The sequence below is a fragment of the Tursiops truncatus genome, chromosome 12, assembly GCF_011762595.2.
Source record: "Tursiops truncatus isolate mTurTru1 chromosome 12, mTurTru1.mat.Y, whole genome shotgun sequence".
NCBI lineage: Eukaryota > Metazoa > Chordata > Mammalia > Artiodactyla > Delphinidae > Tursiops > Tursiops truncatus.
In genome coordinates, this window is record NC_047045.1 from 82,017,868 (window position 1) to 82,045,502 (window position 27,635).

Consider the following 27,635-nt stretch of genomic DNA (forward strand, 5'->3'; position numbering starts at 1 on the left):
TGGCGGGGCCCACGGCTGGCTGGCTGGATGCCGTGGAGGTGATTCCATGGGCTTCGGTAACTCGCTGATCGCGGCTTGACTCGCTGATCGCGGTTTGATGAATTTAGTCATAAGGTCGCCCCCTTACAAATCTGTTTCATTTAATTAAAACAAATTTTTGTATTTATTCTACAAATTAAAAACTCTGCAAAAAAAAAAGTTTTCCAAAAACCATGAAAAGAATTTGATCCATAAATACACAAATACACCAGTTAGTGGCAGAGACAAAGTGAGTGTATACATTCAAGACAGTCGTGCTCGCTCTTCAGAGATCCCCGTTTCAGACATTATTGATGTAGGCTGTTGTACTCCTGTTTAACTGTTCCTTTATGCCAGTTCTCGGTATGAACAGACTTGCAGTGATTTAACAGTTCTCCCTGTCCCCCATGTCTGGCTCACTGTTGCTCCCAGCACTCCAGCCCAGCATCAGTGGGTCAGCGTGACCCTGCTCGCAGTGGGCAGGGCTGGGAGTGTCTCTTGCAGAGCTGAGAACGGCAGTTAATTGGAGAATTCAAGACAAAATGCCCCCAATCCTGTAGGCAGTTGGTGGTCTGCACTTGACCAGACCAGGACTTCAAAATGGGTAGCACCTTTGGTTCCTGTCCCTTCCTCTGTCGTCTTTTTCTTGTGTTGTCCCCCAGCCCTCCTCGGCATGTGACGTCCTCCTTAATCCTCTGTGTCTGGTGCTCTCTCCTTGTCTTTTATCTGTGTCTTTCCTACTGTTTCTCCTTACAGCCTTTTCAATTCATTTTTCCTTCCTTAATCTTCCGCACACAACCCTCTCTTTCCTAACTGGCTGCCGTTTGGAATTGAGTTACAGATTTTCAATATGTATTTCTTTCATTTTGTTGTTACTCTTCCTAATTTAAGCATTAGGTTTTGCTTCTTCGGCATGTTTCTCTTTCACAGCCAATCAACGTATCTTCAAACTAAAGTAACTTGACTAAAGGAGGGGGCTTTTCCTACCTGTGTTCCAGGAGGGGCTGAGCATCTGTCCTCAGATGTGACCCGGTACTTTGGGGAGGAAGACAGAGCTGTGAATAATGCTGCCTCACCTCGGGGCTGACCATCTTTCAGCTCCTTCAATCTCTTATGTTCTTGAAGGAAAGGACAAGAAGCAATTTAGTAGGTCCTATATCTGTGAGAGGAGAGTGGGAAGGGCAGAGAGTGAATTTTAAAACCTAGGTAAACCGAGACTACATGTGTCTCTGGAGACTCTGAAGCAAGATGCTGTGTGAATTTGATGGAAATTTCTATGGGAAAATGTCTTTGAATCAAATCTCTCAAAGGTCGTTGATGACAGGGCTTCACCAGCCAATAATCTGGCTCAGCTATACTGAACCACTTAGCATCAGACTCTCAGAATATTGCCCGCGGTGACCTGTGCCTTTTGCCTAAGCGCTTTAATAATGGCTACGTAAATGGTGAAAGTAAAACACAAAACTTAAGAACAAATCACATTTATTGTGAACTTGATAGTTTGTAAAGAGCTTTCACATTAGCATCTCAGTTTGGTCTCTACAACCTCACTGTAGAAAAGATAAAAGAAAAAAAACCACAAGCAAACAAACAAAACCTGCATCTTGAATTGTTTAAGGAATTCACCCAAAGTTGCATGACTTGAGCCAGAAGGCCAGGCCTCCTGGCTGTCATGACCATTTTGACTTCTTTCTGTCCCTTTCTTCTCGGACCCCACCCACAGAAATGCTAGGAAGTGTCCAAGCTGTGCCGCTGGAGTGACTGTATGGGAAAAAAACGTTGTAATGGAGAGGATCATCTCTTTGGAAACTGCAATCCCAAAGGAAGCATTCCATGCTTTAAATTTTGTAATGTCATTTCAGAGGCATATGTTTTCATTTGCCCTGGCTTTGCTTTAAAACAAAGAGTAACATTTTCAGCGATCCTTGACATGGTAATAGTGAACCTATAAAGGACACAAATTCTGTACTTAAACCTACTTTAACAACACTTGCAGTGAGAGTCTTCTCATTGTGTTGAAGAAAACGTTTAAGGTAATCTCATCCTTTCTCTTCCTCCAAAAGGTACGGCCGAATAGTCATTTACTTAATATCCTGTTTCGGTGTTGGCATTGCTGGTGTTGTGGTGGCATTTGCACCCAATTTCCCTGTGTTTGTGGTCTTCCGCTTCCTACAAGGCGTGTTTGGAAAGGGAACGTGGATGACTTGCTACGTGATTGGTAAGAGCTGGCTACGCCTCCTTGTCTGTTTGAGAACCAGGGTTAGGTGGGTGAGAAGTCCCGCTGGTCAGCCTTCCTCCAGCAAGTATGGCGAGGCTTCACTGCTGCCACGTTATTTCTGCAAATGGGAGGATGCAGGGGCAAGATGCTGACTCTTTAGAAATTAAAGTTCCATCTTGTTTTGGGAACCAAGTATGGACTCTCACCAAATACTGGGGTGAACCACTTTCTGGCACGGCCATACGGTTATCACATGGTTTCTTGCTTTGTTTTCTTAGAGACTAATCTTTAGAAAAACTTCAGTAGTTCCTTGAAACTTTTTTTTTTTTTTGGCTGTGCCACGTGGATTGTGGGATCTTAGTTCCCTGACCAGGAATTGAATCCAGGCGTTCAGCAGTGAAAGCACAGAGTCCTAACCACTGGACCACCAGGGAATTCCCCCTTGAAACATTTTTAAAGCATTTTCCATGTATTTCTGTGATACAGTTTGAGATAACATTGCTGTGCTCTCAAATATTATTTCTTTAATTCTATTCCTTCCGCACAAGTGGAGAACTTTCTGCCGTGCAGGAGATATGGCCCGAAAAGGAGAAGTTCATTTGTAACCCTTTGCTATCTTCCATACCTAGAAAGTTGGACGTCTGAGTGTGAGGAAAGAAAAACTTCTCTTTGCTCCTATTACTGGGGAAGGTCCTGGCTGCTACCTTTCCAGTAGTGTCTTGGGTGGGCACCCACTCAAAGTCGTGGTGGATTTGTGACCAGGGAAATACGAAGCCTCCTCTTTGATTATCACCCCAGATCTGTGGGCTTCCACTCACTTCTGTTACTGCTGGACAGCCCCTCTTTGGGGTGCCCACTTTGGGGACCCTTTGAAGATCTTTTTGTGGGCGAGGAAGGAGAGAGAGAGCTGGGGGGACTGACGGTTGATGGGTGGGGCAGAAGGGATAACTTTGGACTATGAAGCGTTTTTAAGGAGACCCCAGTCTAGGTGAGTTTTCCTGGTTGTGATCTTAGGGCAGCAATAAGGTAACATACGCCAGGATGATCAGAATGGAATTAGGGACAGATAGAAACAGATCAGCAGGAGGGGAGGGGAGGAAAGGATGCCAACAGTAAAATTCCTCATGTGATTTTCAAAGAAATATCACACAAATGAAAGGTCCAACACTGTGGAGAGAATTATCACTTGATAGAAACTCTCTTGTGATAGTGAAAAATTTATCTGTAGAATCTAATGTCCATGATGAATCACCTAAAGAGACTGTAATATGCAAATCTTTAAAGACTGTGATAAAATCTAGCCACTTTATTGTATTTATGTTTTGATCATTACAATTACTTTTCAAAATAGTCATCGTCTAAGCTTTCCTAAAACCAACACATATATTCTTTGAATACCCGGAAGGGTGCTGGGCTGGGTGCGTAGGAGGATGGCATATGCTTGTTGATAACGCAGAGAAGAGGGGGAGAGGAAGGGACCTGAGCTGTCTGGGAAGCACATCCCCATCAGGGCAGTGCCTAAGGAAGCTTCGGGACCTTTGAGAGTCCTGTATAGTATTCTAGCGCCGCTGATGGATGGACGTCACAGGTGTAACGTCTGTTTGTTTGTTTGTTTGTCCGTTTGTTTTGGAGCTGGTCTTGAGCTTCCCTAACCTCTCTGTTTGTTTTCCTTCAGTGACAGAAATAGTAGGTTCAAAACAAAGGAGGATTGTGGGAATAGTGATTCAAATGTTCTTCACCCTTGGAATCATCATTCTCCCTGGAATCGCCTACTTCATCCCCAATTGGCAAGGAATCCAGCTAGCCATCACGCTGCCCAACTTTCTCTTCCTCCTTTATTACTGGTAATGTGGTTTTGGTCATTATCAAATCTATTCTTATTCCACAGAAATGTAGAATCTATGCTTCCAAACCAACATGAAAACGAAGGCAAGATTTTCTAACATCTCCAGAATGGCTGTGGGCTTTGCGAATTTCTAGAGATTATTTATTGGTTTTTGACTAATAGTTATTATTAAATTAATAAAATTGAAAAACACTTTTAAAATAGAGTATGAATTATGTTTTATTATTTTGTAATCTTTTTATGAAAACTACAAGGCAACAGACCATATCTGCCAGTATTTCAACACGCAGTTTAAATGCAGTGAACAAGATTTGCTTGTCTGTATGTTTTATTAAGCAAGCTAATGTGACTCAGGAATTCTCAGGGGAATAAGAAAATGTTAAGAGCATCAGAAAATTAAGTTATCAGAAAGCTACCGGTGTATGCATTTGACTCCTGTTAGAATGAACATATTTTAATCATCCTCTAATCTAATTTTAATAGATGAGCAAACCAGTTTATGTAAATTGGGTTCTTAACCTTTTCCTAAATGTTCATTAAATCCCAGTGTTTTTCATCTTTGTAGTTGAGGACTGTATATTCTAAGACAGCCTTCTTGCAAGAGCAATGTAATATTGATTCCTTTTATCATGAGCAATAATTCAATTATCAAGTGAGCATTTTTTCCCGTCCGTTATAAACTTACAAAGATAATCTATGTTTCAGAGAGCCAGTTCTAAGCTCTCAGAATCTCCAAAACATGTATCTGATCGCAAGATCCATTTCAATAGAGAAATTCAAGTCATAAACTTTTAAGTTTTGAGATACGCAGGCATAACTCAAAAAAGACTTCTTCTCACCAGGGTGGTTCCTGAATCTCCCCGTTGGCTGATTACTCGGAAGAAAGGAGATAAAGCATTAAAAATTCTGAGGAGCATTGCGAAATGCAATGGGAAGTATCTCTCGCCAAATTACTCGGAGGTAATCTTGCATATTACTAGTAACAAGTATTGTTAAAGTGGGTGAATTAATGTCACTTATGCACATATTATCAAATATATGACTAATCATTTTTAGTTTGACTTTAAAAAAACCTTGGGAAGAATCATATGGTGTATTAAAGAAGAAATAATTGCAAAGTTGTACTAGCATTATAATTGAGGTGAATTGGTCATTTAGTCCATATTTTAATAGTTGCACCAAGTTACTTGAATTACTATACTTGAATCACCTACTATAGGCCCCATAGTAATTAATCATTCATTCATCTTAATTGGACAAACTATAAATCTTTTCTTGACATTCAATTTAAGTCTAAAGATTTGTCTTTAAATTTAGTCTTGGAAGTATTATCTCTGCCGACCAGAGCTTGGGGAGTAATGTAATATTTCAACCTTTAGACTTAGACAGGCTGAATAATCTGCCCTCCCTCCCTCCCTTCCTCCCTTCTTTCCTTCCTTCCTCCAGCAAAGGCTTTTTGGGTGCCTCTGTGTCACTGCATTAAGAGAAAAGGGGGCTGTGTATTAAAAGCTCATTCTTGTCTTTTCAAAGATTTGATATGCAGCCGAAGACATATGCATGTATTTGAAGCAACGCCTGAATAATTAGAGAATAACATATAAAAAAGATATGATTTTTGCTTTAGCTGCAAAGACTAAGTGAATGCAGAATAACAAAGGATTATTATAAAAGGAGTATTTAAGAATAATTGTTTTAAATTTATTAAATTTATTTATTTTTGGCTGAGTTGGGTCTTCATTGCTGTGCGCGGGCTTCTCTAGTTGCGGCGAGCAGGGCTACTCTTTGTTGCAGTGCCCGGGCTTCTCATTGCAGTGGCTTCTCTTGTTGTGGAGCACGGGCTCTAGGCACGCAGGCTTCAGTAGTTGTGGCATGTGGGCTCAGTAGTTGTGGCTCGCAGGCTCTAGAGCACAGGCTCAGTAGTTGTGGCACATGGGCTTAGTTGCTCCGCAACATGTGGGATCTTCCCAGACAGGGATCGAACCTGTGTCCCCTGCATTGGCAGGCCGATTCTTAACCACCGCAACACCAGGGAAGTCCATAAGAGGAATTTTTAAATGTTTAATATTAATATTGCTAACATTGTTTTCTTTTGTAGCATTCAGTTTGTCTTGCTAGAAACGTTCTGATAAAAATGTGTTTGTGGGTTGTATTGTCAACTCCCCAGCTTCCTAGCTCCCCAGAACCTGGTCGGTTATTTTCGGATTTCTACCTTCTTCTTTCACTCTTACATTAAGCGACAAGCAGTAGGCTCTGTGTATACAAAGGTTTCAACTGACCAGTTGTCACTGTTGGAAGTAGATTAATGATTTACCTTGAGGTTTACAGGTCATAAAATATATGGTAAAGATAAAACGTGATCTGTTCCAACCATGAAGACTAGTTGATCCTTGTCATTCTTTGACTGAGAACATTTGAGCTGTGCTTCTAGGGAAAATAACATCCCACTGCCCTCTCAGCTTGCTCTGGTCACACGAGCCATTGGTCTGTACAGCTGGATCAAATGAATGATACTTTGTACTCAGTTTTAATGGCCAAATGAGTATTTTTGCTATTCGTTCATCAGTATCCTGAAGACATTGCAGGTAGTCCCAGAGCTAAGCATGTGTAAGATCTAAATCAAGGTTTTAAGAGTGTAGAAAACATAGTGTGTGCTGATGGCTTATGAAAGAAGATGTTGCATTAACCATGCACATTGTGTGTTACCATGCGTGTTGCTGAGACGCCAGAGGATGATTCCCCAAATAGCTGCTATTCCACATCCTATGAGTGTCCGGTCCGACACCCACTGACCCGCTTCGAATTCACGAGCAGGATAGAGATCGTTTCAGCAGGGAAGTACTTAAATGCTCTACATCGTTGTGACTGTAAATGATCGGGAACTATGGATCCGATGGCTTCCAAGACACTTGAACTCTAGTTTTTAGCAGTTAGGTGATCTCCATTTGAAAGTCAGGTTTGATCAGACTTCGGTTTCTCCAGGACTTCAGTTGCTCTAGGATCCTAGCTACCACTGTGGGCGTACTATCCTAGTGATAGGTGTTGTGATAGGTTGATGAGCCTCTTCAGTCTTTTTTTAATCTATAGGTTTTCTTTTTCTAGCAACTTTTTCTAGCAACTTCGGTGGAGAATGCTACGGGGTTTTCTCTCTGTTGAGTTTTCTGAAGTCTAAATTTCACTGATTACATCTCTTCGGATCCTTTAACGTGACCCTCTGTCTTGTATTCCCTGTGATGGAATACAGCTAAATATAACTAAATTGGTAGTTAGATCTAGAGTTAAGCAAGTTCAGGTTTGTCATTTTGGGCAAGACTACTTCATAAGTGGCTTTGTACATTTCCATTAAGAGACACCTAGTATCTCTGTGCCTCTCTATTCTTTTGTGATGTTAGCTGCCACTGATAATCATTGCCTGGATTTATTCATTCATCAGAGATTGCAGATTGACAATATTCCCATTTTGTCATTATTTCTTCATGTGTTACTGGAATACTTACATAAAGACTAACTTATCCCATCAACTGAGATGACTCTCACATACAGTTCCTATAGGAAAGGCAGGATATAGGCATAATTCTTTCTTTTCAAATTAGCAAATTGGTTGCCTGAATTCTCGAAGTGATCAATGCATTGTGGGCTGTGGGTTTTTTAAGCCTCATTATGACCTCCTGGATTTATACATACTGTGTATGTTTCAGTCTTCTGCAGTTATTGTTATTATCCTACTGATGCTCAAATTGCCCCCGTCTTTGGACAGACGAGGCTCATCTTTGCTGGTTCCTGAGTCCCTCTGCCACACCTCTGGTAGTTTCTGAATGCTTCCTTGCTCATTAGCACGACAAGATTTTCCAGGCTTGTCTTGTAAGTTCCAGTCTCATGCTTGTAATCACCTGCTTCTCAATGGGGGCTTCAAGTTTTGAAATAAATGTCTTCAAACTGACCCTGTCCATCTCCAGCCTTTAAAAATTGTACAACCTAAGTAGAAAGGCAAAGTATTGTCTTTAAAAAGAGAAAGAATTTTAAAACGTAACGATGTTTAAAACACCTTGCTAATAGCTGAATTCAGTCAAATTATAGGCCAAACCATAGTTTTCTATTTCAGAGATACTAATGTTTCCACGAAGCATGGTAATGTGCGAAATCCCTCTTTCAATGCTCAGAAATACTGGTGGGTAGTGCAGGCATTTGACTTGAACTCAGCACCAGCACCAAGGCAGGATCCTATTATAGTTTGGGGGGTAATGCTATCAATTACTCCTCTTTTGGCAACTCAAGGAACTATTGCCCATGTCAACAGTAGGACCACCAGGAAACCTTACGGTTCCACAGTCACCTCACACCTTCAGAAACCCTCCATTGCCTTAGCTGGTATCCCTGCTCTCTGGATATAATAACATCAAGGCACCCATGCCCAAGGCTGGTTGCCCAATGCTCTCCTTACACTTTTCACGGAACCTCTCTTTGGTAAATCCTGACTTTTGGAAGAAGTTATTACCATGTAAATGACCTCATCCCCCAAGACCTCTCCAATTCCCACCCCATCCTAGGGGTGCACATCCTAGGCTGCAGTGAAGCTAGAATGAATTAGAAAGAATCTGCTTGGTAGCAAAGCGGCCCTAGGAGATCTGGCAGGTCTACCCTCCTCTCATCACAATAGCCTCAGCTACCTCCCCACACCAGCCTGTTCCATCGCTGACACCAGAGGTGTTGCTCTATTTTAGACCCGAGAAGCAGAAGCGGTGGTGGGGTACCAGTTCAGAGCAGAAGCTGTAGAGGCATCACGAGTTTCTGACAGCTCTTTTGCTCTTTCCTTCTGCTACAAGAACAGCACATCCCAAACTGGAGCTGTTCCTTCAGCGTGGGTCCAGAATGAGAAGAGCTACAACTCGGAACAGAGCTATAGCAGCTGACCTACAGCTGAGACGTGGAATGTGGCCAAGAAATCATTGTTTCCCCTGTAAACTACAGTCTGCTAAATGTGTCTCAGTAAGCTACAGAGATTTGAGGGTGTTTGTTTTTGCAGCCAAAGCTAACTAATGTAGCTGATAGTAATAGTACTGGTTCAGGTGCCAAAGTGGGGTTTGGTGATCCAACACATTTTTTGCTATCTAGATGACACTGGATTGTGGTAGATTAGATTATTGTTTGAAATAGTCACATCTTCCCCCTCGTTTCCAATGCATGAAGGTACTTCCTGGCTCCGTTGATGCGGGGCAGAGCAATGTAACCTGCTCTGGTCTCATGATGGCTGAAGTGTACGGCCTGCCCTTCGACTTCGGGCTTGGCCGTTCGGGTTGCTTTGGCGAATTAGGTGAACAGATGTGATGCAGTAGAGTCATGAAACGTACTTGGGCTTGATCTCTGGGCTTCAGCCAGCACTGTGAGAAGAATATTTCCAGGTTCTCCCACTGACCACATAGAAGACTAAGAGACATTTGGAGGAAAGCTGCTCTAGCAAAGTCTCCCCAAACCTAGATCAGCAGTCTCCCAGCCAGCCCGCAAACGTGTGAGCTCAGTGAATGCTTATTATTTTATGCCACTATGCTTGTTACAGAGCACTATTTATCAAAAGTCAACTGATATCCTGATTAAATAGCCATCGTCACTTACTGACCTGGATTCTACAACTACATAGGTAGTAACTCTGGCAGCAGTTTTGGTTTCATTTTTTAAAAAAAGGATTTTAAAGACGTCTCTCTCCCCCTCTTGTCTTCGTGTGGGATATGCTCATGGAAAACAGTAGGCTACAACTCTAGTTAACAAAGAGGCTCTGATACTACCGAACTGAATATGTCCGTATTCGTTGGCGATATTGTTATGCTCTGTTGACTCAAAAACCTATAAGGCTTGATTGTAATTTCCTTACTTGTATGATATGCTTATATAGTTCATTGTTCAGAGCTAATCACAGTTTATTGAAATGTCAGTAGTAGATGTTACACTGATAGTCATGCATGCATAAACACACTCATGGGCAGTTCCCATGGTGACGTGTTTGGGTGACATCAAGAACTGAGACTTGAGCTTTCTGATCGCAAAGGGAACATCATCACTATAAATGATCCCACTCTGATATAGTTCCAAGATTGAATATATTAAAACCTCATTAAAAAGTGTCAGGCTAATTTTTAGGTTACCTTAGTTACCAGAGAGACTTCCAACTCTTAACAGCTGCCGTGTTTCCTATATTTTAATGAACCGTCACAGAAGCATCAGTATTGCTCCAGAGAGGGACTTTCCAGCTTTGGGAATGCCTGTTTCTGACATTTGCTTTCCAAAGGGGATTTTTATAAACATAATTTTTGTTCTTCCGAAAGAGAAACCACACCATGATTCTGGCTGTCATGAAGCCCATGTGAGTTGTGTGGTATTTTCGTCCAGCTGTGCTGTCTTTGTTAGTTTTCGTGTTAATTATTATCTCAGACTTGAAACTTAAAAACCCTCCCATAGAATTCATTTCAAAAGATCCAGAGAAAGTAATTTAGGCCCAAGCAGTGACCGTGTCAAGAGTGGGAAAGGTGTGAGTCTAGAAAATAGTAAAAGACAGTGGGGAAAAAAGTCTCTGGAAACTTGTACATTACTTGCCCTTAACAGAAGCAAATCTTCATTCTTCGACTTCACACAGAATAAATGATTCCTGTTCTACCAGCAAAGCCGTCATCCTTCACATGACGTGTTAAAATGATTACTGTAATATGCCGCCACCTTAGCTTTAATTTAGAGTATTCTTGAATGCATAAAAAAAGCCAGGGCGCTTCATATGCTAAACATAAAATGGACCTTTGGAGCTGAGAAATAATTTAATAGTACTCTAGTGAAATCCATTTTTGGAAATAGCCTGGGTTCTATAAATGGGCTATATTTCAATTCTAATTAGTTCCCATGTCTTTAACTTTGTGAAAATAAGACAATATTGCATGAATAGGGAAAAATGTTTATGCTACCATTTAAAAAGCCATAAAAACAGCAGTGAAGGACTGTTGAATCCAGAGCGAGTTCCTTTCCCAAGCTGGGTGATTAAATAGTAAGTCTCTTCCACTAAAGGAAATTTGGCCTAAAATCTTCCAGGTCAGCGGGCTCTCATTTCACCTGTACAAATCTTGAGGGAGAGTGGTCCAGAGCATCATGTGGCTTTAACTGAGCTAGAAATCCAAGTGTCTTATCCCTTAAAGAAGGAGATTACAGCCGTGGAGAGGGCAAGGCAGATATTCAGGGCAGCTCCTCAAAGAGCAGCATCTTGAGTGAGGAACCCTGGGAGACAGGCCTTCTCTCCCCTTCCCTGAAATTGACCTTCCAGAGTCCCTCCTGAAATAACTGGGCTATATGCTCTTGCCACGGTCTTAAGGCTTGAGAAGTATACATCGGAACTGTGAAAGAAAAGCACTCAGCATCATTGTTAAGTAAATATAAATAAATACATATGTAGATATAGTGATACCAGTCAGTCCTGGTGTCTGATGACATCTTTCTAACAAGTAATTGGATCTACAGAACCCAGGACAACTAATGGACTCAGATGGTGACCAGTAGGGTGACCAGTTGTCCTTGTTTGCCCAGGACCGGGAGGATTTCTAGGATACTGAAGTCGCAAAGCGAAATCTAAAGAAAGTCTCAGGCAAATGGGGGTGACTAGGTCAGTCCTCCCCTTCCCAGCTATGCTTAGAGAAGGATACCAAAGATGTACATTCTCTGGCTTCAAAAGCCCCTCCCAGCCCACTGGGACCCTGATCCCTATGAGGAGACAGTGGGATGCCTGGCCTGACTAGAGGATGGGACCTGGGATTTCCCGATGTCAGATGCAAGCTGCCGGGGCCCCCAGGTGGCTGCCAGGCTTCCTCTTTCTTCCTCAATCCCTAATTCTTTAAAAAAAAAAAACACACACAAAAAAAACACAAAAAACTTTTACAGCCTTTATTTGAAGGTCTAACATGAAGTGATATTCCTTTGAAAAAACCACACACTTTATTGACGTATGATTGACATGCAGAAAGTGGTACATATTTCATGTATGCAACCTGCTCAATCCCCTGTTTCTACTATAGTTCTTAACCTGGACTTGAACCCTAGTTGTTCGACTGGGGCCCTGGCCCCCTGCTTACTTTCTGCCTGTTCTTTCTGTCAAAAGTGGGGTCCCACTGCTGATGTCTTTACTCATCTGTTGTCATAGAGTTAGATGTTGCCCCTTCTGATAACTGCTGCCTGATCTTTCTGGAGACTGCGGCTGCTGAGAACCCGTCCTCCAGGTGGGGCCCACACGGGACAGCAGTGCTGGCCCACAGGAGACCCAGGTGTCCCCTCCCCCCACTGGCCTCTCTTGGTGTACATTCTTGGTCCAGACACAGAGCCAAAGCACCTCCATTCACCTGGCCTGCTCTCCCTAAAGCTGAGATTCCAGCAAACACCTAGGCAAAATGATGTTGGATTATGACACAAGGGGAAGAGTTCCAAGCTCTATATAGTGACATTTAGAGCCATGTCAACTCCTCATTCATTAGTTACAGAATCTGGGAACAATGGACTCCTCCCTTTTTCCATCTCAAAGGCTGATCCTTACCCTTCAGAACAACAGCCCTCCTGTTTGAGCCCCAGCACCCCTGTGGTGATGCAGAGAAGCATTTGCCTTTTTCTGGCCTAGCCCAGGCCCCGGTGGCATTACGAAGAAAACTAATTAAAATATAAAACAAAATGAATAAGCCACACAGGCTTATTTTATTCTGTTAATATTGATTGCTCTTTTTTGTGAGAATTGTGAAAATGCCTACTTCAGTTATTTTAATTCTGGGTCTCTCTAATAGAATAAAAAGTGAGTTTGCTTTTGCTCTTGCCTTTTGAACACTTGCCAAGAGAATGGCCCTCTAACACCATCTTTGAAATCTTCATATTCTATCGTGTGAGAGAGGAAGATAGCAGCCTTTTCCAGTGTTTTGTTCCTGTGCCACTTGGCCCACGCTTGTGTTTTTGGCAAAAGCAGTCTCTGCAAATCCAAATTGCTGTGCTTCCCTACTGTGAATAAATGAGAAAATACTAGCTCTTTGGGAAAGTGTTCCTTGCTGTGGAGGCCATGATGGGTGCAACTTCCAGAACCCTGCGCATCCAACTCCCTGGCAGGATTTTCCGGGCATTATTCCTAATCCAGAGCTGCTGTTGCTATGACGGTGCTGCTTGCTAGGTCTCCAGTCCATTAGGAAAACTGCCTTTTTTCAAGAAATAATCCTAAGAAAAGAGATGCAGCCTGGGTGAAATCATTTAAATTCTCCAGGGCTGGTCTTCCCTGGTGGCGCAGTGGTTGGGAGTCCGCCTGCCGATGCAGGGGACACGGGTTCGTGCCCCGGTCCGGGAAGATCCCACATGCCGCGGAGCGGCTGGGCCCGTGAGCCATGGCCGCTGAGCCTGCGCGTCCGGAGCCTGTGCTCCACAACGGGAGAGGCCACAACAGTGAGAGGCCCGCGTACTGCAAAAAAAAAAAAAATTCTTCAGGGCTAGGTTGATTGTTGGAGTATGCAGACATGCTCCTTTGATGTAGATAAACATGAGAAAATTGTGCTAAATAGTAACAGAGAAAACACACTGGGATCTATTCGCTTCCATCCCTAGAGGTTCCCCCCAGGTAGATGGTATAAAGGTATCAGGTGCTAGATTTTCAAGGGCTAAATCTTCCCTTCCCTGGAAAAAATAAAAATTAAGATCCGTCTAACAGATGGCTGGATGAAGAACAGCCAGGTTGTGTTGCAGTAGCAACACTTCTTCACGTGGGTGCAGATATGAACGGGACCAAGCCCATGCAATCCAAGGATGGCTAGATTTCTTGGTTTAGAACAAGTAACGTGGGTCTGTGCTGTTTTCGTTTTTCTTTGAATCTGGCACTATTGGAGGGAAGTATAACTGAATGTACAGAAAGGGGACCTGATGGAGAGGAAGCCTTCCTTCTTCAAATAGTGAAGGTACCTTTCTTAAGGTGACTGAATAAAGGAAGCTTTAGAGTGAAGAATCCTTATATCCTTCCCAGGAAAAGGACTTAGGGAACGTTGGGGGAAATGGCCTGAACCAAGGACACTCTTATGCTAGAAAAGTAGATCTTTGTTACCATCCCTAGGAATGGGCATGGAGGGGGACCAAAGAGGAACGTTCTGGCTAACACACTCCTGCCTCGCAGCACCTGTGACCTCAGCCCCAGAGTCGATGGAAGAATCATGTGGTAGTCTGTCCCGGGGGGGCCACTGATCCTTGGGGACCATCAAGTTACTGCCAAAGTCCACAAACCATTTGCAGCCAAGTCTTGTCTGTAGAATGAATGAATACATCTTGGATACATGTATACTATTATTTCAGATGAAGGTAGATGGCCGTTGTGATGAATAATGACTAAGGAACTGAAAGGCGTTAAGTTCATAGCAAATCTGTGTTATGTTGTCGTCTCAATGAACAGAATTAAAAGCACAATTCCTATCATGTGCCAGAAGTTCTCATACTCAATTAGGACAAGAGTCAGTGATCAGTGAGCACAAACAGGATTAGTTTCCACCAGCTGGACAGCTGTTCCCTGAGCTCTCAGAGTTCAAGTTATATGACGTTCTCAGAAAAAACTGAAGGACTCCACAGAGTCTCGATAAACAGAATTCTCGACAACTTCCGAGATTTGTTCAGTTTTTTAAAATTCAATAAAATAAACTCAAGTTCATTATTTTCTGCTCTTTCACTGACCTTAAGGACAAGTTCTTCCTCCGAAGTAGCGAGAGTTGAGCAACTTGGTGTACAATTGTCTTACTGTGTCTCAAAGGTGGGTCCTCGTTTTCTTTCTTGTTCAGGTTTCAGAGCCAACACACCACTAACAGTTTAGATCTTGAGGAAGGCTTACTGAATGAATACTCAGCACGATTATTTCTATGGCCCCAAGAACGAGAGAGATTAAGTACTTGCCGCATGTGTTGATCACTAGTGGAGTCTCCAGGCTTAAATACTTCTCTTTGAAACCTGACGCGGACAAATCTTACCAAAGACAATTCAAGTATTCACTCTGCAATTCATAACCGTTAACATGCTGTATTTATACAGGCTGATCTAAAATTAGCAGGGGACAGATTGGATGGCAAGTGAGTGAAACATGGGCTCCATGCCATGTAGTGTCCTTCCCACAGTTCTGTAAACTATGTGGTACACTTGGTTGTCTAAAAACAACCGGCCTGTAAAGTTCAAGTTGATTATTAGTTACTGCATTGAAAATATTTTTCACCTGGCACACTGAATCAGGGAATATTTTATTTGGTCACCACATGTTTAGAAAAACCATTTAAATGTAATTGACATGAGGTTGTCCCACAAACGGACACACACCGTAGCAGGAATTCATCTTCATTTGTTCACCCATTTATTCAGCAAATAGTTACAGAGCACTGGGTTCAAAACATCTAGTTTTAAACAACCTCTGTGCAATAGTCACTTTCAAAAATGCCTCCCAACAGGCATTCAAGGTGCCTTACATTTTCTCTAATTCTCTATGGTTGGTCTTATTTCTTGTTGTTTTTTTTTTGAGCTGTTTTCAGGTCCCCCCTCTGATAGTTCCTTACCTATTCAAATATACTCAGTTTCATCATATAGATAAGTTTAATACAACTAAATGTAAATATTTCCTCTCATTTAAGGCTGAAGAACAGCTTAAATCTCAAGTGTGGAGTTTGGAAACCGTATCGGTGTGTTTTAATTTTGATGGCATTGTCTACAGAAGGGTATTCTAATTGGGTCTCAGTTAGTACATCTGTTAAGGCTGGAAACTCACCTATGTGTTTCTTGGAATATAATAAAGCAAGTCACATTTCACAGTTAGAGTAGAGAGTGAATGCAGTATAACATTAATACACGTCACTGTGGTCCAGAGTGAAGCCATGAGACTGAACAGGCTTCACTATCAAAAACCTCCAGAGTCAGAATTCCAGGCATGGTGTGTACCACCCACTCGTGGCTTGCACTTAAAAGCATCTCATCCCTCTCTGTAGTTCTGCCTGAACAATAAAGTACATGCCAATGAACAGTAAGTAACTGTATGCAGAAAAATATTTTGTAAATCAAGAAATAGAGAAGGGAGAAGCTTGCAAATTCTAGAACTCACCAAGGACTACGATATATATTGGGGTGCGTGTCAACTGCTCTTTTAGCTGTTCAGCTGTACTTGACTTTCTTTGGAAAATTTCTCAGCTTTCCCCAATGCACGTACATAAACATGAAACTAAGGGCTTTCTGAGGTGCAGAAGTAAGGCAAAATTTGAATAGTTGGCAAGCCTGGAAGCACTGAAAGCAGAGGAAGTTCCAAGCTGACCTCTAAGTAGCTCTGTAGCAGGTGGTTTGGGTGACCGTCATTTTTCTTTGAGCGCAGAGTTGAGTTAAGCCTGTCTCTCTGCGCGCGGTACAGTCATCGTTGGGCTGTGCAGGCCCCTCTCCTGTTTGGTCGATTTGATTTTCCCTTCCTCCACTCTCCCCACTCTGCCCTCAACAGGCCCCCAATTGAATGTGCTTGATGTATGCCCTTTGATGTTAATGTGTCCTTATAAACCAGAGCTTGTGGTATGTGTGGGTTTAGGTAACATAAATGGCGTTGTGCTGCCCTAGATCTTGTCTCATTTCTTACCTTTTCATGGAGCAATGTTTTAAAGGTCTCCCTGTGTTGCCCACACGTGAGTGCTGCGTGGTTTTCGTCAGTACCTTCTGCTGTATTTGACATCTCCGTCCTCCAAACCTGGGCTGCCTCCAGTCATCCTGACAAATGTTTCCATACATGTCCCCTTTGTTTATCCATTCTCTATATAATAGTTTGCGTCTGCTAGTTCCAAACTCCTAACCCATCCCTCCTAACCCCTGCCCCTTGGCAACCACAGTTCTGTTCTCTATGTCTGTGAGTCTGTTTCTGTTTCGTAGATAAGTTTGTTTGTGTCATATTTTAGATTCCACATATAATGATAGCATATGGTATTTGTCTTTCTCTGTCTGACTTACTTCACTTAGTATGATCATCTCTAGGTCCATCCATGTTGCTGCAAATGGCATCATTTCATTCTTTTTTTCAGCTGAGTCATATTCCATTGCATATATATACCACATCTTCTTTATCCATTCGTCTGTCGATGGACACTTAGGTTGCTTCCGTGTCTTGGCTATTGTAAATAGTGCTGTTAGGAACGTTGGGGTGCATGTATCTTTTTGAATTAGAGTTTTCTTTGAACATATACCCAGGAGTGGGATTGCTGGATCTTATGGCAACTCTATTTTTAGTTTTTGAGGAACCTCCATACTGTTCTCCATGGTGGCTGTATCAATTTACATTCCCACCAACAGTGTAGGAGGGTTCCCTTTTCTCATACATGTCCCTTTGGACATTTGAGAGGTTTCCCGTGGAGTATAATGCCTAGAAGTGGAACGACCGGGTCCTGGGTTGCATGCAAGTTTAGTGCCCTAAATAATGCCGCATTGCTTTCTGTGTACACCCATTGAGTGTCCTGTTTGCCCATGTACACGTTTGGTACTTTCCAATTTTCTAATTTGGCCAGCCTGCTGAGTGTTTTAGGTTGCACGTCTCTGGTTACCAGTGAGGCTCACCACATCTTCGTGCGTATTGCTTTGTTATTTGTGTTTCTCCTCTGTGGATTGCCTTGCCGTATCCTTGCCCACGTGTATGGAATTTTCTGGATTTGTTGGACTTACTGGATTGGATTTGTCCCCTTCTATTTATAGAATTGCCTTTTATATTCTAAACTTTACCCCGTTGTTGGTTTTAGACATTGCGACTATGTTTCCCTCAATATTTTAGCTACCCATTAACTTTGCCTATTTTTTGTTTCATTGACCAAAAATTCTTAAATCCTTAATTGATTTGATACGGTCAGATCAGTGTGTTTTCACCTATTGATTGTTTTCTGGGTTTTGTTTAAGAAATCTTCTGTACCCAAATAGGAGAATGTACAGACATTCTCCTATTAGCTTATGGCTCCGTCACATTCAGGCCTGAATCCACCTGCCCTGCTCCCTCAATGCCACTGTGAAGCAAGGATCCACCTTTATTGGTCTCAGTACTGAGCTGGTTTTCTGAGCACCAGCTAATAAGCGAAGCATCATTTATTAAGTTCCCATTTCTGAGTCTAAATTAGTTTACAGCCTAAAACCTGTCTACTATTTTTAAGGAACCCAACAACTCGTAACTTATCTATGTGCTCCTGGGCTTCAGATCGGGGCTAAGATGCAGGCGCCTTGCCAGTGTTATCAATGAATGTCCCACACCTGTGAAGCTCCATGTGGCTGGAGATACGTGAACCAGATAATGAACCAGGTCACTTAGACCTCAGATTCATATACAACCAGCAGACAATCATGTTCACGCTCTTGGCCTTAAAAGATTGATACGTGATAACACGTTTGTTAGCAAATGCCCACATATCAATACTTATCCTCTAAAACACACTTTCTGATTCTGGACTTCGCTATCTAACTGCCCATCACTGAAATGAAGGAGAAATACTCTTCAAAGCCGGAACATCAGTCATGCAAAAGCAGAAGGGGTATAATGTCCCCCCAAGATACTCAAGTATTTCTTCAAAAAATGAGGATTGTCTCTGGGAGAATGATGCCTGCTCTGCATACCTCTCAAAAGGAGGTGACAGGGTATGAACATACTTCATCAGTGTAGAACGAGATCATGATTTTCAGACCCACCAACACCTTCACTAGGTGTACTTGGGGGCTCAAATGGGACTTGTTAACTGTTCCATTCCCTAGGCAGTGGCGTAAGCTCTTAGTCACAAGCTTTCAATGGGACGGCAGGTCTACCCAGGGCTCCCTCTGCTTCTGTGTTAGTTTTATGATTTATTTCAGTGATAAACTAATTAGTGCCTGTTGATTGAAAAAGCAGTAGAAATAATCCTCATTCCTTTTTAGGAGTTTTAAAGGTGGATTTTATCAAAAAGACTTATTATTTATAAGAAGCAAACAAAATTTCATGAAAATTGCCATTTCCCCAAATTTAAGTTGAAGTCTTAGTTTAATTACTTCAAAATAGAAATATAATACTTAGCATAATAAATTCCTATGAAGAAGAGGGTATAGACCAGAGCGCTTTTTTGTAAACTTGAGAAATCTATGGACTCTTTATCATTCAGGATAAGACAGGTGTGCATGTCACAAACACTCCCCAAATCTCTGTAGATTAAAACCACAAAAGAGGGACTTCCCTGGAGGCGCAGTGGTTAAGAATCCGCCTGCCAATGCAGGGGACACAGGTTCAAGCCCTGGTCCGGGAAGATCCCACGTGCCACGGTGCAACTAACCCCGGGCACCACAACTACTGAGCCTGCGCTCTAGAGCCCATGAGCCAGGTTTACTGAGCCCATGTGCCACAACTACTGAGCCCGTGTGCCTAGAGCCTGTGCCCTGCAACAAGAGAAGCCACCGCAATGAGAAGCTCGCGCACTGCAACGAAGAGTAGCCCCCCGCTGGCCACAACTAGAGAAAGCCGGGGTAGCAGTGAAGCCCTACGCAGCCAAAAAAATAAATAAGTAAATAAAATTTTAAAAATAAATAAATAAATAAAACCCACAAAAGATTAACTCCTGTCTGTGCCACGTGGATTCACTGGGGCCTCCTCTCCTTGTCACAGAGTCCTCACTCTTTAATCCACGCTGTCCTAGCAGCCACTGCCTGGACCATCGCAGAAAAGGGGGAGTTCTAGAGGGTCTTGCTTCAGCAATTAAATGCTCACAACTCCTTGGCAAATCTGGGGAGGGGGCCCCACTCAATCACGCAGGACCAAGCACTGCAATCCTATCACGTCCCTGTGATGGGCTGGGGAGGGAGGAGAGGAAACAAAAACGTTTTGGCAAACAGCGCTCGTGAGATGAGTACCACCATAGATCTCTTTTAAAAGAAAAACAAAATTAAGAATACAGAATTCAGTCTGAGAAACACTGACTTAGGAAGATACATGCTTTTGAATGCAAATGATTACTACGAAGTAGCTTTCGCCTTCACAACTGGTTAAAAAAAATACTTTGGTCAAAGTGTAAACACAATTTCAAAAGTTCTTACTGAAAAATAGGAACTATGACGACCCATTTCTCAGAGAAACCACGGCTTCGGGGCACTGTGAGAGCAGAAAGAAGATGGTACCCAAGGCACCACAACTCTAGGAGCACATGTTAAATAGAGGACAAGGAAGGGCGGCCAGGCCTCTCCTCAGTCACAGCCAGCAGGCAGGGCCAGCTCAGCACAGGGATTTAGAGAAAACACCCTGAAAAGATGCCTGTGAACCTAGCTGATGGCGAACACCAGAGAGGACGCCAGGACCACTGCCGGCTTGCTGAGAGGCTGGTAAGAGCTGGACGAAGGCAAACAGGAGAGGGAGCCAGTCCCGGAGAAGAAGACCCACAGGAATGCAGGAGAGCTGACCCAACCCGCGGGCGCTCTGAGAATACCAACCTGGACTCGCCCTGTCACCACGGCTGGGAGCGCTTGTGCGATGGAGCTGATGTCGCCCTGGGTCGGCCTGGCTGTCGTTGGCCTGCATGGAAAGGGCTGGCAACCAGAGACAGGGTGGTAGTGCCTCCTGCTCCAGGCCCAGGCAGAAAGACACCTGCCAAGAGTCCTACTGGGCGAAGTTGCACTTTGGCTGGAATCCTGCAAACACCTGAAGCCCTGGAAAAGCTAGGAAAAGAAATGATAAGAATGCGGATGGGTGGAGATGTGGTTTGGCTTTTATTTGTGACACAGCAGATGATTTGTTTATTTCACACTAGCTTTCTCCTCTCTAGAAAAATCCTTGGCTAACTAGTTACTTACAGATACTCAATTTGCCTAGTTAGAACTAAAAAGTTGTGTATCTAGACATGTTCCTATGGTTTAAGACACTGGACATTCTTCTTTTAAATTTATAATTCTTGGAGTTTTTTATTGAGATAAAATGACATAATATTAGTTATAGGTGTACAACATAATAATTTGGTGTTTGGTGTATTGCAAAGTGATCACCGCAGTGAGTCTAGTTAAGACCATCACCATACATGCTTAATAAATTTTTTTCTTGTGATGAGAACTTTGAAGATTTGGTCATGTAGCAACTTTCAGATATGCAGTACGGTATAATTAACTATAGTCATCAGACTGTACATAGTATCCCCTTATTTTTTTGGACATCCTTTATCATTTGATATTTAGAACTTTTCTGTTTCAGCAGCAATCAGTGACATTTATTGGTGCCACTGGGGAGTTCAGTGACATGTTTAATCCCATCCACTCACATCAGATTTTGGTGTCCGACCCCTGCCAAGTTCTGAGTCTTTAGGATTAGAGTCTTAGAACTGAGAATGCCATCTGTTTTTCCCTCTCTCTGTCATGTGCTTTAACACCTCTCCTCCCCCAAATCCTCGCAGATTTGTTTTTAAGAAATGAAGCAGTGTTCCACCATGTGACCCACAGCTGCAAGCCATCAACCTTTGCTGATGTTAAGGCTGCACTTTGGATCCCTGGGGAACTCTAGAAAGATGCACTTTTGCTGTTCCAGGGAGCGAGCCCAGTCGTGGGATGGGAGGGGGACTCCCTCTCGGGCCAGACGCAATCTCTCGGAATAAATATCTCCTCAACAGAGCATCCTCACGAAAGAGCTGGCTGAGCCCGAAGTCCAATACAGGGACCACCAGCCACATGTGGCAGTGGAGCCCTGAAATGTGTGGTCTACACGGAGGTGTGATGTGAGAGCTGCACCGTGGATTTCCAAGATTGAGTGTGATGTAAACACATCAACTATCTCATCAGTAATTTCACATTGATTACATGTTGAAATGATTGTACTGGGGATAGATCGGATCAAATGCAACATAGTCTTAAAATTAATTTTGCCTCTTTTTACCTTTTTAATGTTGCTACTAGAAAATTTAAACTGACGTAGATGACCCTACAGTTTTATTGGACAGCGCTGGTCTAAGTGTCTGGAATTTGGTTTTAACTATTTTAATAAGCGTCGAATACTGATTATCATTTTGATTATGAGCTTTGCTTTACCATATGAACTCTGTATGGTGAATACTTTATCTACTCTTGTTTTCAAGTATAATGAGGTTTTTAAGATTTTTCAAGCCACTGTGGGTAATTTCGCAGATTCTCTTTTATGTTTGCCAGGCAGCATTATTGCCACCTAGAAGCCGGCCAGTGTTCTATGAGTTAAACATTTACTCCTGGACCTTCTGGTTCTGGCCTTCATCTGACTGATGGGGGTGTCCGTGAGGCAGCGGCGGCGGCGGGGATTGGTGTACCACAGCAGTCACCGTGCACTTCCCCCTGGCCTCACCCAAGCTCTCCAGCTCCTGATGCTTCTAGAAACGACCTATATAGGTGGTTGAACTTTGAGCACAACTCCTGGTCCTCCAAATCAGTGAACGCCGAATCCTCAAGTCATATTTTGTTCACACAGACTTCTTAGAGGGTAAAAGGTTCTAGAGAACAAAGCATGTTGGGAATTTGTGACAACACTTACTAAGTCAGTGTTAGGTTCAAGAAGAGATGAATTCCCCTTCTCATCAGTGGCTTCGCCTTTCCTTGTGAAATGTGACAACTGTTGAAAAATCCACCCACTGAGATCAAGCAGGTGAAACTGCAAGGCTGGAAATGCAGCCACCTGACGCTGTTCCCTCCCCTGCCGGCGCCAGACCCTACTGATCAGCTGGGTTCTTCCACCTAAACCCGGGGGACTCATGTTCCGTCTTGGCCAAGAAGAATAAATGCTAGGAGTCAGCAGGTGAGGCAGGACTTCGTGGACCATCTGGGCTTCTCACCCGAGTCTCCAGGGAAGTTGTTAATATGCAGATTCTGATCTGAGGTAGGGCATCTTTAACAAGCTCCCTGGTGACCACACTGTGGACTCATGGACCACACTTTGAGCAACAGGGTTCTCCAAGCGTCATTTACTTGTGTTCACATTTGTGAGAAATTACCCTGTCTAAGGCCTGGGAGATCAACAGTGCCAGGTGAACATTAAATATACCTGGTAAACTTAAGAAAATCTAATAAAAAAGAAATCCATTCCTTTTTTTAAAAAAGGCACAATGACAGTTGTCTTTACAAGGGGATTCATGTAGGAGTACCTTGAAAAGAATCTCCCCACCTAGTGCATTGTAGTATAAGGTACAGTTTACTAACTGAAAAGATTCTTGAAAGTGCCAAGTGAATTATCGTCTGGAAGTAAAATATCCCTGAAATGTTGTAAAAATAATATTAGTGTCAACCGCCTCCATTTCTGAGCACTCACTGTGCGCCAGGTGTATGTATTGCTGACCTTAAACAAAATTAACGGTCATTGTTATTTAGCAAAAATGAGTTTACTCGGGAATAGCAGAGGAATCACATTTTGGGACACGCAAACTATGGCAATGCATAGCCCAGTCTGAGGAGACAAAGGGAAGGTTAGCTTTAATTAGGTTCTGGGAAGAAATTGGGGAGGGGCATTTTGAACAAAAGTTCATGGAGGATGAGAGTTTGGGGTTGTGACAGTTTCACGTTGGTGGCATTGACAGGCAGTTTGCTGTTACTGAGGACTGTGGAAATCTTTCACCCTCTGCTATGTAAGTTGAGGTGAGGTGTATGTGCCATTCATATGCTACTGATGAGAGTTTAAATAATGCGTGGGTAAGAAAATGTTCCGACTAAAATACAACAGCTCTAGCTTGACCCTGGCTGGTCGTCTCTCTCTTTTTTAAAAAAATTATTTTGTATTGAAGTGTAGTTGCTGTACAATGTCGTGTTAGTTTCAGGTGTACAGCTAAGTGATTCAGTTTTACATACACATGTACCTTTTGTTTTTTCAGATTCTTTGCTCTTATAAGTTATTACAAAATATTGAGTATAGTTCCCTGTGCTCTACAGTAGGTCCTTGTTGGTTATCTATTTTATATACATAGTAGTGTATATATGTTAATCCCAATCTCCTAATTTATCCCTCCCTGCCTTTCCCCTTGGGTAACAAGAAGTTTGTTTCTTGACCAGAAACCAATCCCATGTCAGGAGAGCTCTGAACACCATATTTATAACATTGTTATTTACAATGTCTTTCTCTTTCTTGGCAATTTAAATTAAAATGTCAACTTCAAAAAGTGTTTCAGAAAGGCACCAGAAAGAATTGTAAATAGAGCTGAACTAATCAAAAAAAGATGACTAAAGTATGCTTTTAACATCACTGTTGATGTAAAACAAAAGTCTTGGCAGAATTAAAAGACACTTAAGAGTCAAATAGAGCAAATAGCCATTAGTTCAGTAAATGAGTGTCGGGGCACCAGCGTGTACAGTTTACCTGTGAGCAACCCCTTTTTCAACGAGTGTCATTACTAGGTAACAAGACTCCAAACAGACAGATGTTGCCAGGAGCATTTCCCATCTTCCTTTGCTCCTAATGAAAGCAGGCAGACACCACTTAGACGGATAAATGTGTGACAAAATACAATGCCAAGCTAGATACGAAAGATAACATTGTGCATGGTTCCATTTATGTGAAATTCTAGAAAGGCAAACTGTAATGACAAAACGGAGATGAGGGTTTGCCAGGGGCCAAAGCTGGGGGCAGGGAATTGACTGCAAAGAGACAGGAGGAAACTTTTGGGGGCGATGGAGATATTCCACATCACGATGGCAGCGGTGGTTATATGACTCCACATTTGCCAAAATTCATTGAAATGTAACTTAAAATTGCTGAATTCTACTGGACATAAATTATATTTCAGTAAAGCAAATTTTAGAATCTATCTATCTATCTATCTATAATAACCTGACATAGCATTTCTATTCTTTTGTATCTGCTCAGGCTATGCAAAATCTGGTAACACTTTGGCAATAGAAAATAAGCATGATTTAATTTAAAAATATAGAGCTAGAAGTTGTTGTAAAAGAATAAGAGCTGCAACAGTTACTACACACGAGTTGCCAAGACTTTCCTGGATGAATTCCATCCAAGATACGGCTTTTAGTCTCTCAAGGTCTTTGGACACCCAGAAAGTGGGTCATCTTTCAGAATATCTGCGTCACTGTAGAGAGCGTGTTAGTAAATCAAAGACCAGCTGGATTTGTTCTTAAACTGGCAAAATACTTGCTTGGAAGCACTATTAATCCTTTCATTTACTGAATGGGGAAAATTGGTTTTATGGTCTCGATTACCTTCAGTTGCTATCAACACTTCATATTCTGTTGGTGTAGGATATATACTAGGCATTGAACTTGTGCTTAGGAAAAGCAGAGATCATGTGACTGCTTGATTCTAATAAATGTTAAAAGTTTGAAATGAAGACTAATACTAAATATGTTTATGGAGTAAATTTGAGTAGTGAAACAATTATTTTCATTCTTTAATGCAAAATTATTTTGCCTGATGTATTCAGTTGTTATGCAAAAGCATTGTTCTGGACTGAATTCTCCAGATAATTCTGCTTTTGACAACAAGTAACAGAAAACCAACCTACATGGGCTTAGACAGTGAGCACAGCTCCAGGCTCCTGGATCTGGGATTCTAGAGATAGAACAGCATCCAGGGTTGTTTAGACCTTGGTCTCCACACTGAGCCATGGTTTCCTCCCCTCCTCCACCCTCCACTCGGCTTCTCTCCTGGGGGTAGGATGGCTGCTAAGATCTATTTGAGCCCACTCTTTCCTCATTAATTCCCTGAGGGGAGAGAGAGAAGATTCCTCGGATGCCTCTGTCTTAAAGGCAATGAAGCACTTTCCCAGAAGCCCTTTTTCTCATTGGTTCAAATTCGGTCACATGTCTATCCCTCATTGGTTCAGAATGGGTCATGTGCCCAGTCACTGACATAAAGGATAGAATTACCCTCAGATGATCAGACATCCGCCTACAATTGGACACAGAGTCAGCTTCCCTGACAACACGAATTGATGAAGTATGTGTGTGTGTGGGGGGGGATGGTGTAGTGGGGGGGTTCTACTAAGAAAAAGAAAGGGAGAGTGATACTGAGTCAACGACAAAAAAAGGTGCATAATGTCTAATTTAAATCCATTGCTTTAAAAGTGAGTTATCTTTTCTTGCTGCAAAAGTAATGTAGGTTTAAATTTTAATTTTTTTTAATAATGAAATATTTTCTATACCCCTATTACCCAGATTCAACGGTTAACTTTTGCTGAGTGTACTTAGGATATCCTTTCTTTCTTTTTTTTTTAAGATGTTGGGGGTAGGAGTTTATTAATTACTTAATTAATTTTTGCTGTGTTGGGTCTTCGTTTCTGTGCGAGGGCTTTCTCTAGTTGTGGCAAGCGGGGGCCACTCTTCATTGTGGTGCGCGGGCCTCTCACTATCGTGGCCTCTCTTGTTGCGGAGCACAGGCTCCAGACGCGCAGGCTCAGTAGTCGTGGCTCACGGGTCTAGTTGCTCCGCGGCATGTGGGATCCTCCCAGACCAAGGCTCGAATCCGTCTCCCCTGTATTAGCAGGCAGATTCTCAACCACTGCGCCACCAGGGAAGCCCCAAATTTTAATTTTAAGAGAATATTTATAGCCCAAAAGAAGAAAGTAAAAACCACCTTAATCCCACTATCTCTGAGAACCATTAATGATATGATACAAGCATACTTTTAAACAATAAAATAAATATTACACTCTGCAGACACAGTACAGCATAATGGTGAGCAATACAGACTCAGGTAGCAACTTCCTGGTTCAACTACTCCTTGTCTGTCTTTGTTGGGTTAACTACTTAGCTTTCCTGTGCCTAAACTTCTTCTTCCCTGTAATGGAAATAACAGTACCTGTATAAGTTCGTCCAGCACTAACCCTCTAGTTCAGAGGTTGGCAGTCTACCGCCTGCAGGCCAGACCTGGCTTGCTGCCTGTTCTGTAAATAAAATTTTATTGGAATCCAGCCACAGCCATCCATTTATATATCCACTTATGGCTGCTTTCACAGAGCAGTGGCACAGTTAAGTAGTTGCAGCAGAGACCTGATAGCTCACACAACCAAAAGTACTTACTATCTGGCCCTTTGCAGAAAAAGTTTGCTGGGTTAGACCATCAGAGCTCTATGGTCTTGTCAAAATTTAACATGTCATAATTCTGTGGTCATGTAGTAACTTAACTAGCCTGGAGACCTGCTCAGGAAAAAGTGACATCTACATCTTAGAAAGAGTTAAGAACCATGAAGAGCTGAAAAATCTACAAAGGTGTTTAAGTGTCAAATTATCTATCTGAATTGACTAGAGATCTTGAAATATGTGAAGTTTGAGTTCCCTTAAACTCTGGGATGTTGACGTTGGATGGACCAGAATGAAAGTAATTTGTTCAGTCTTATCTAAGACATACGAGTCATGGCTATAGGCAGAAAATAAGAAGATTGAAGAGGAAATAAAAGAGAGTCCATAATAAATTGTTTTGAATATTGCTTTTGAAAAGAAAGGATCGTCCCTATCTGTGTGCTCTGAGTGAACAGTGATGTACATGTGTGTACGTGAGCAGAGCTGTCGGCTCTCGCTGGAGAGAAGAGAACAGTCTGAGATGAACATGACCCGGGTCTAAGTTGTGGAAAAACCCTAAGTGAAAAGATG

General features: G+C 42.4%; 1 protein-coding gene across 2 annotated transcripts in view; it reads left to right on the forward strand.

Annotated features, from left to right (window-relative positions):
* Positions 1–27,635, forward strand: part of SLC22A3 (solute carrier family 22 member 3) — an 88,760-nt gene that overhangs the window by 40,717 nt on the left and 20,408 nt on the right. For both annotated transcript variants that reach the window (XM_073789806.1, XM_019951445.3), the window contains exons 3-5: positions 2,082–2,236; positions 3,912–4,080; positions 4,925–5,042. In XM_073789806.1, coding sequence (XP_073645907.1) covers positions 2,082–2,236; positions 3,912–4,080; positions 4,925–5,042 — 442 coding nt within the window. The remainder of the gene's footprint in view (positions 1–2,081; positions 2,237–3,911; positions 4,081–4,924; positions 5,043–27,635) is intronic.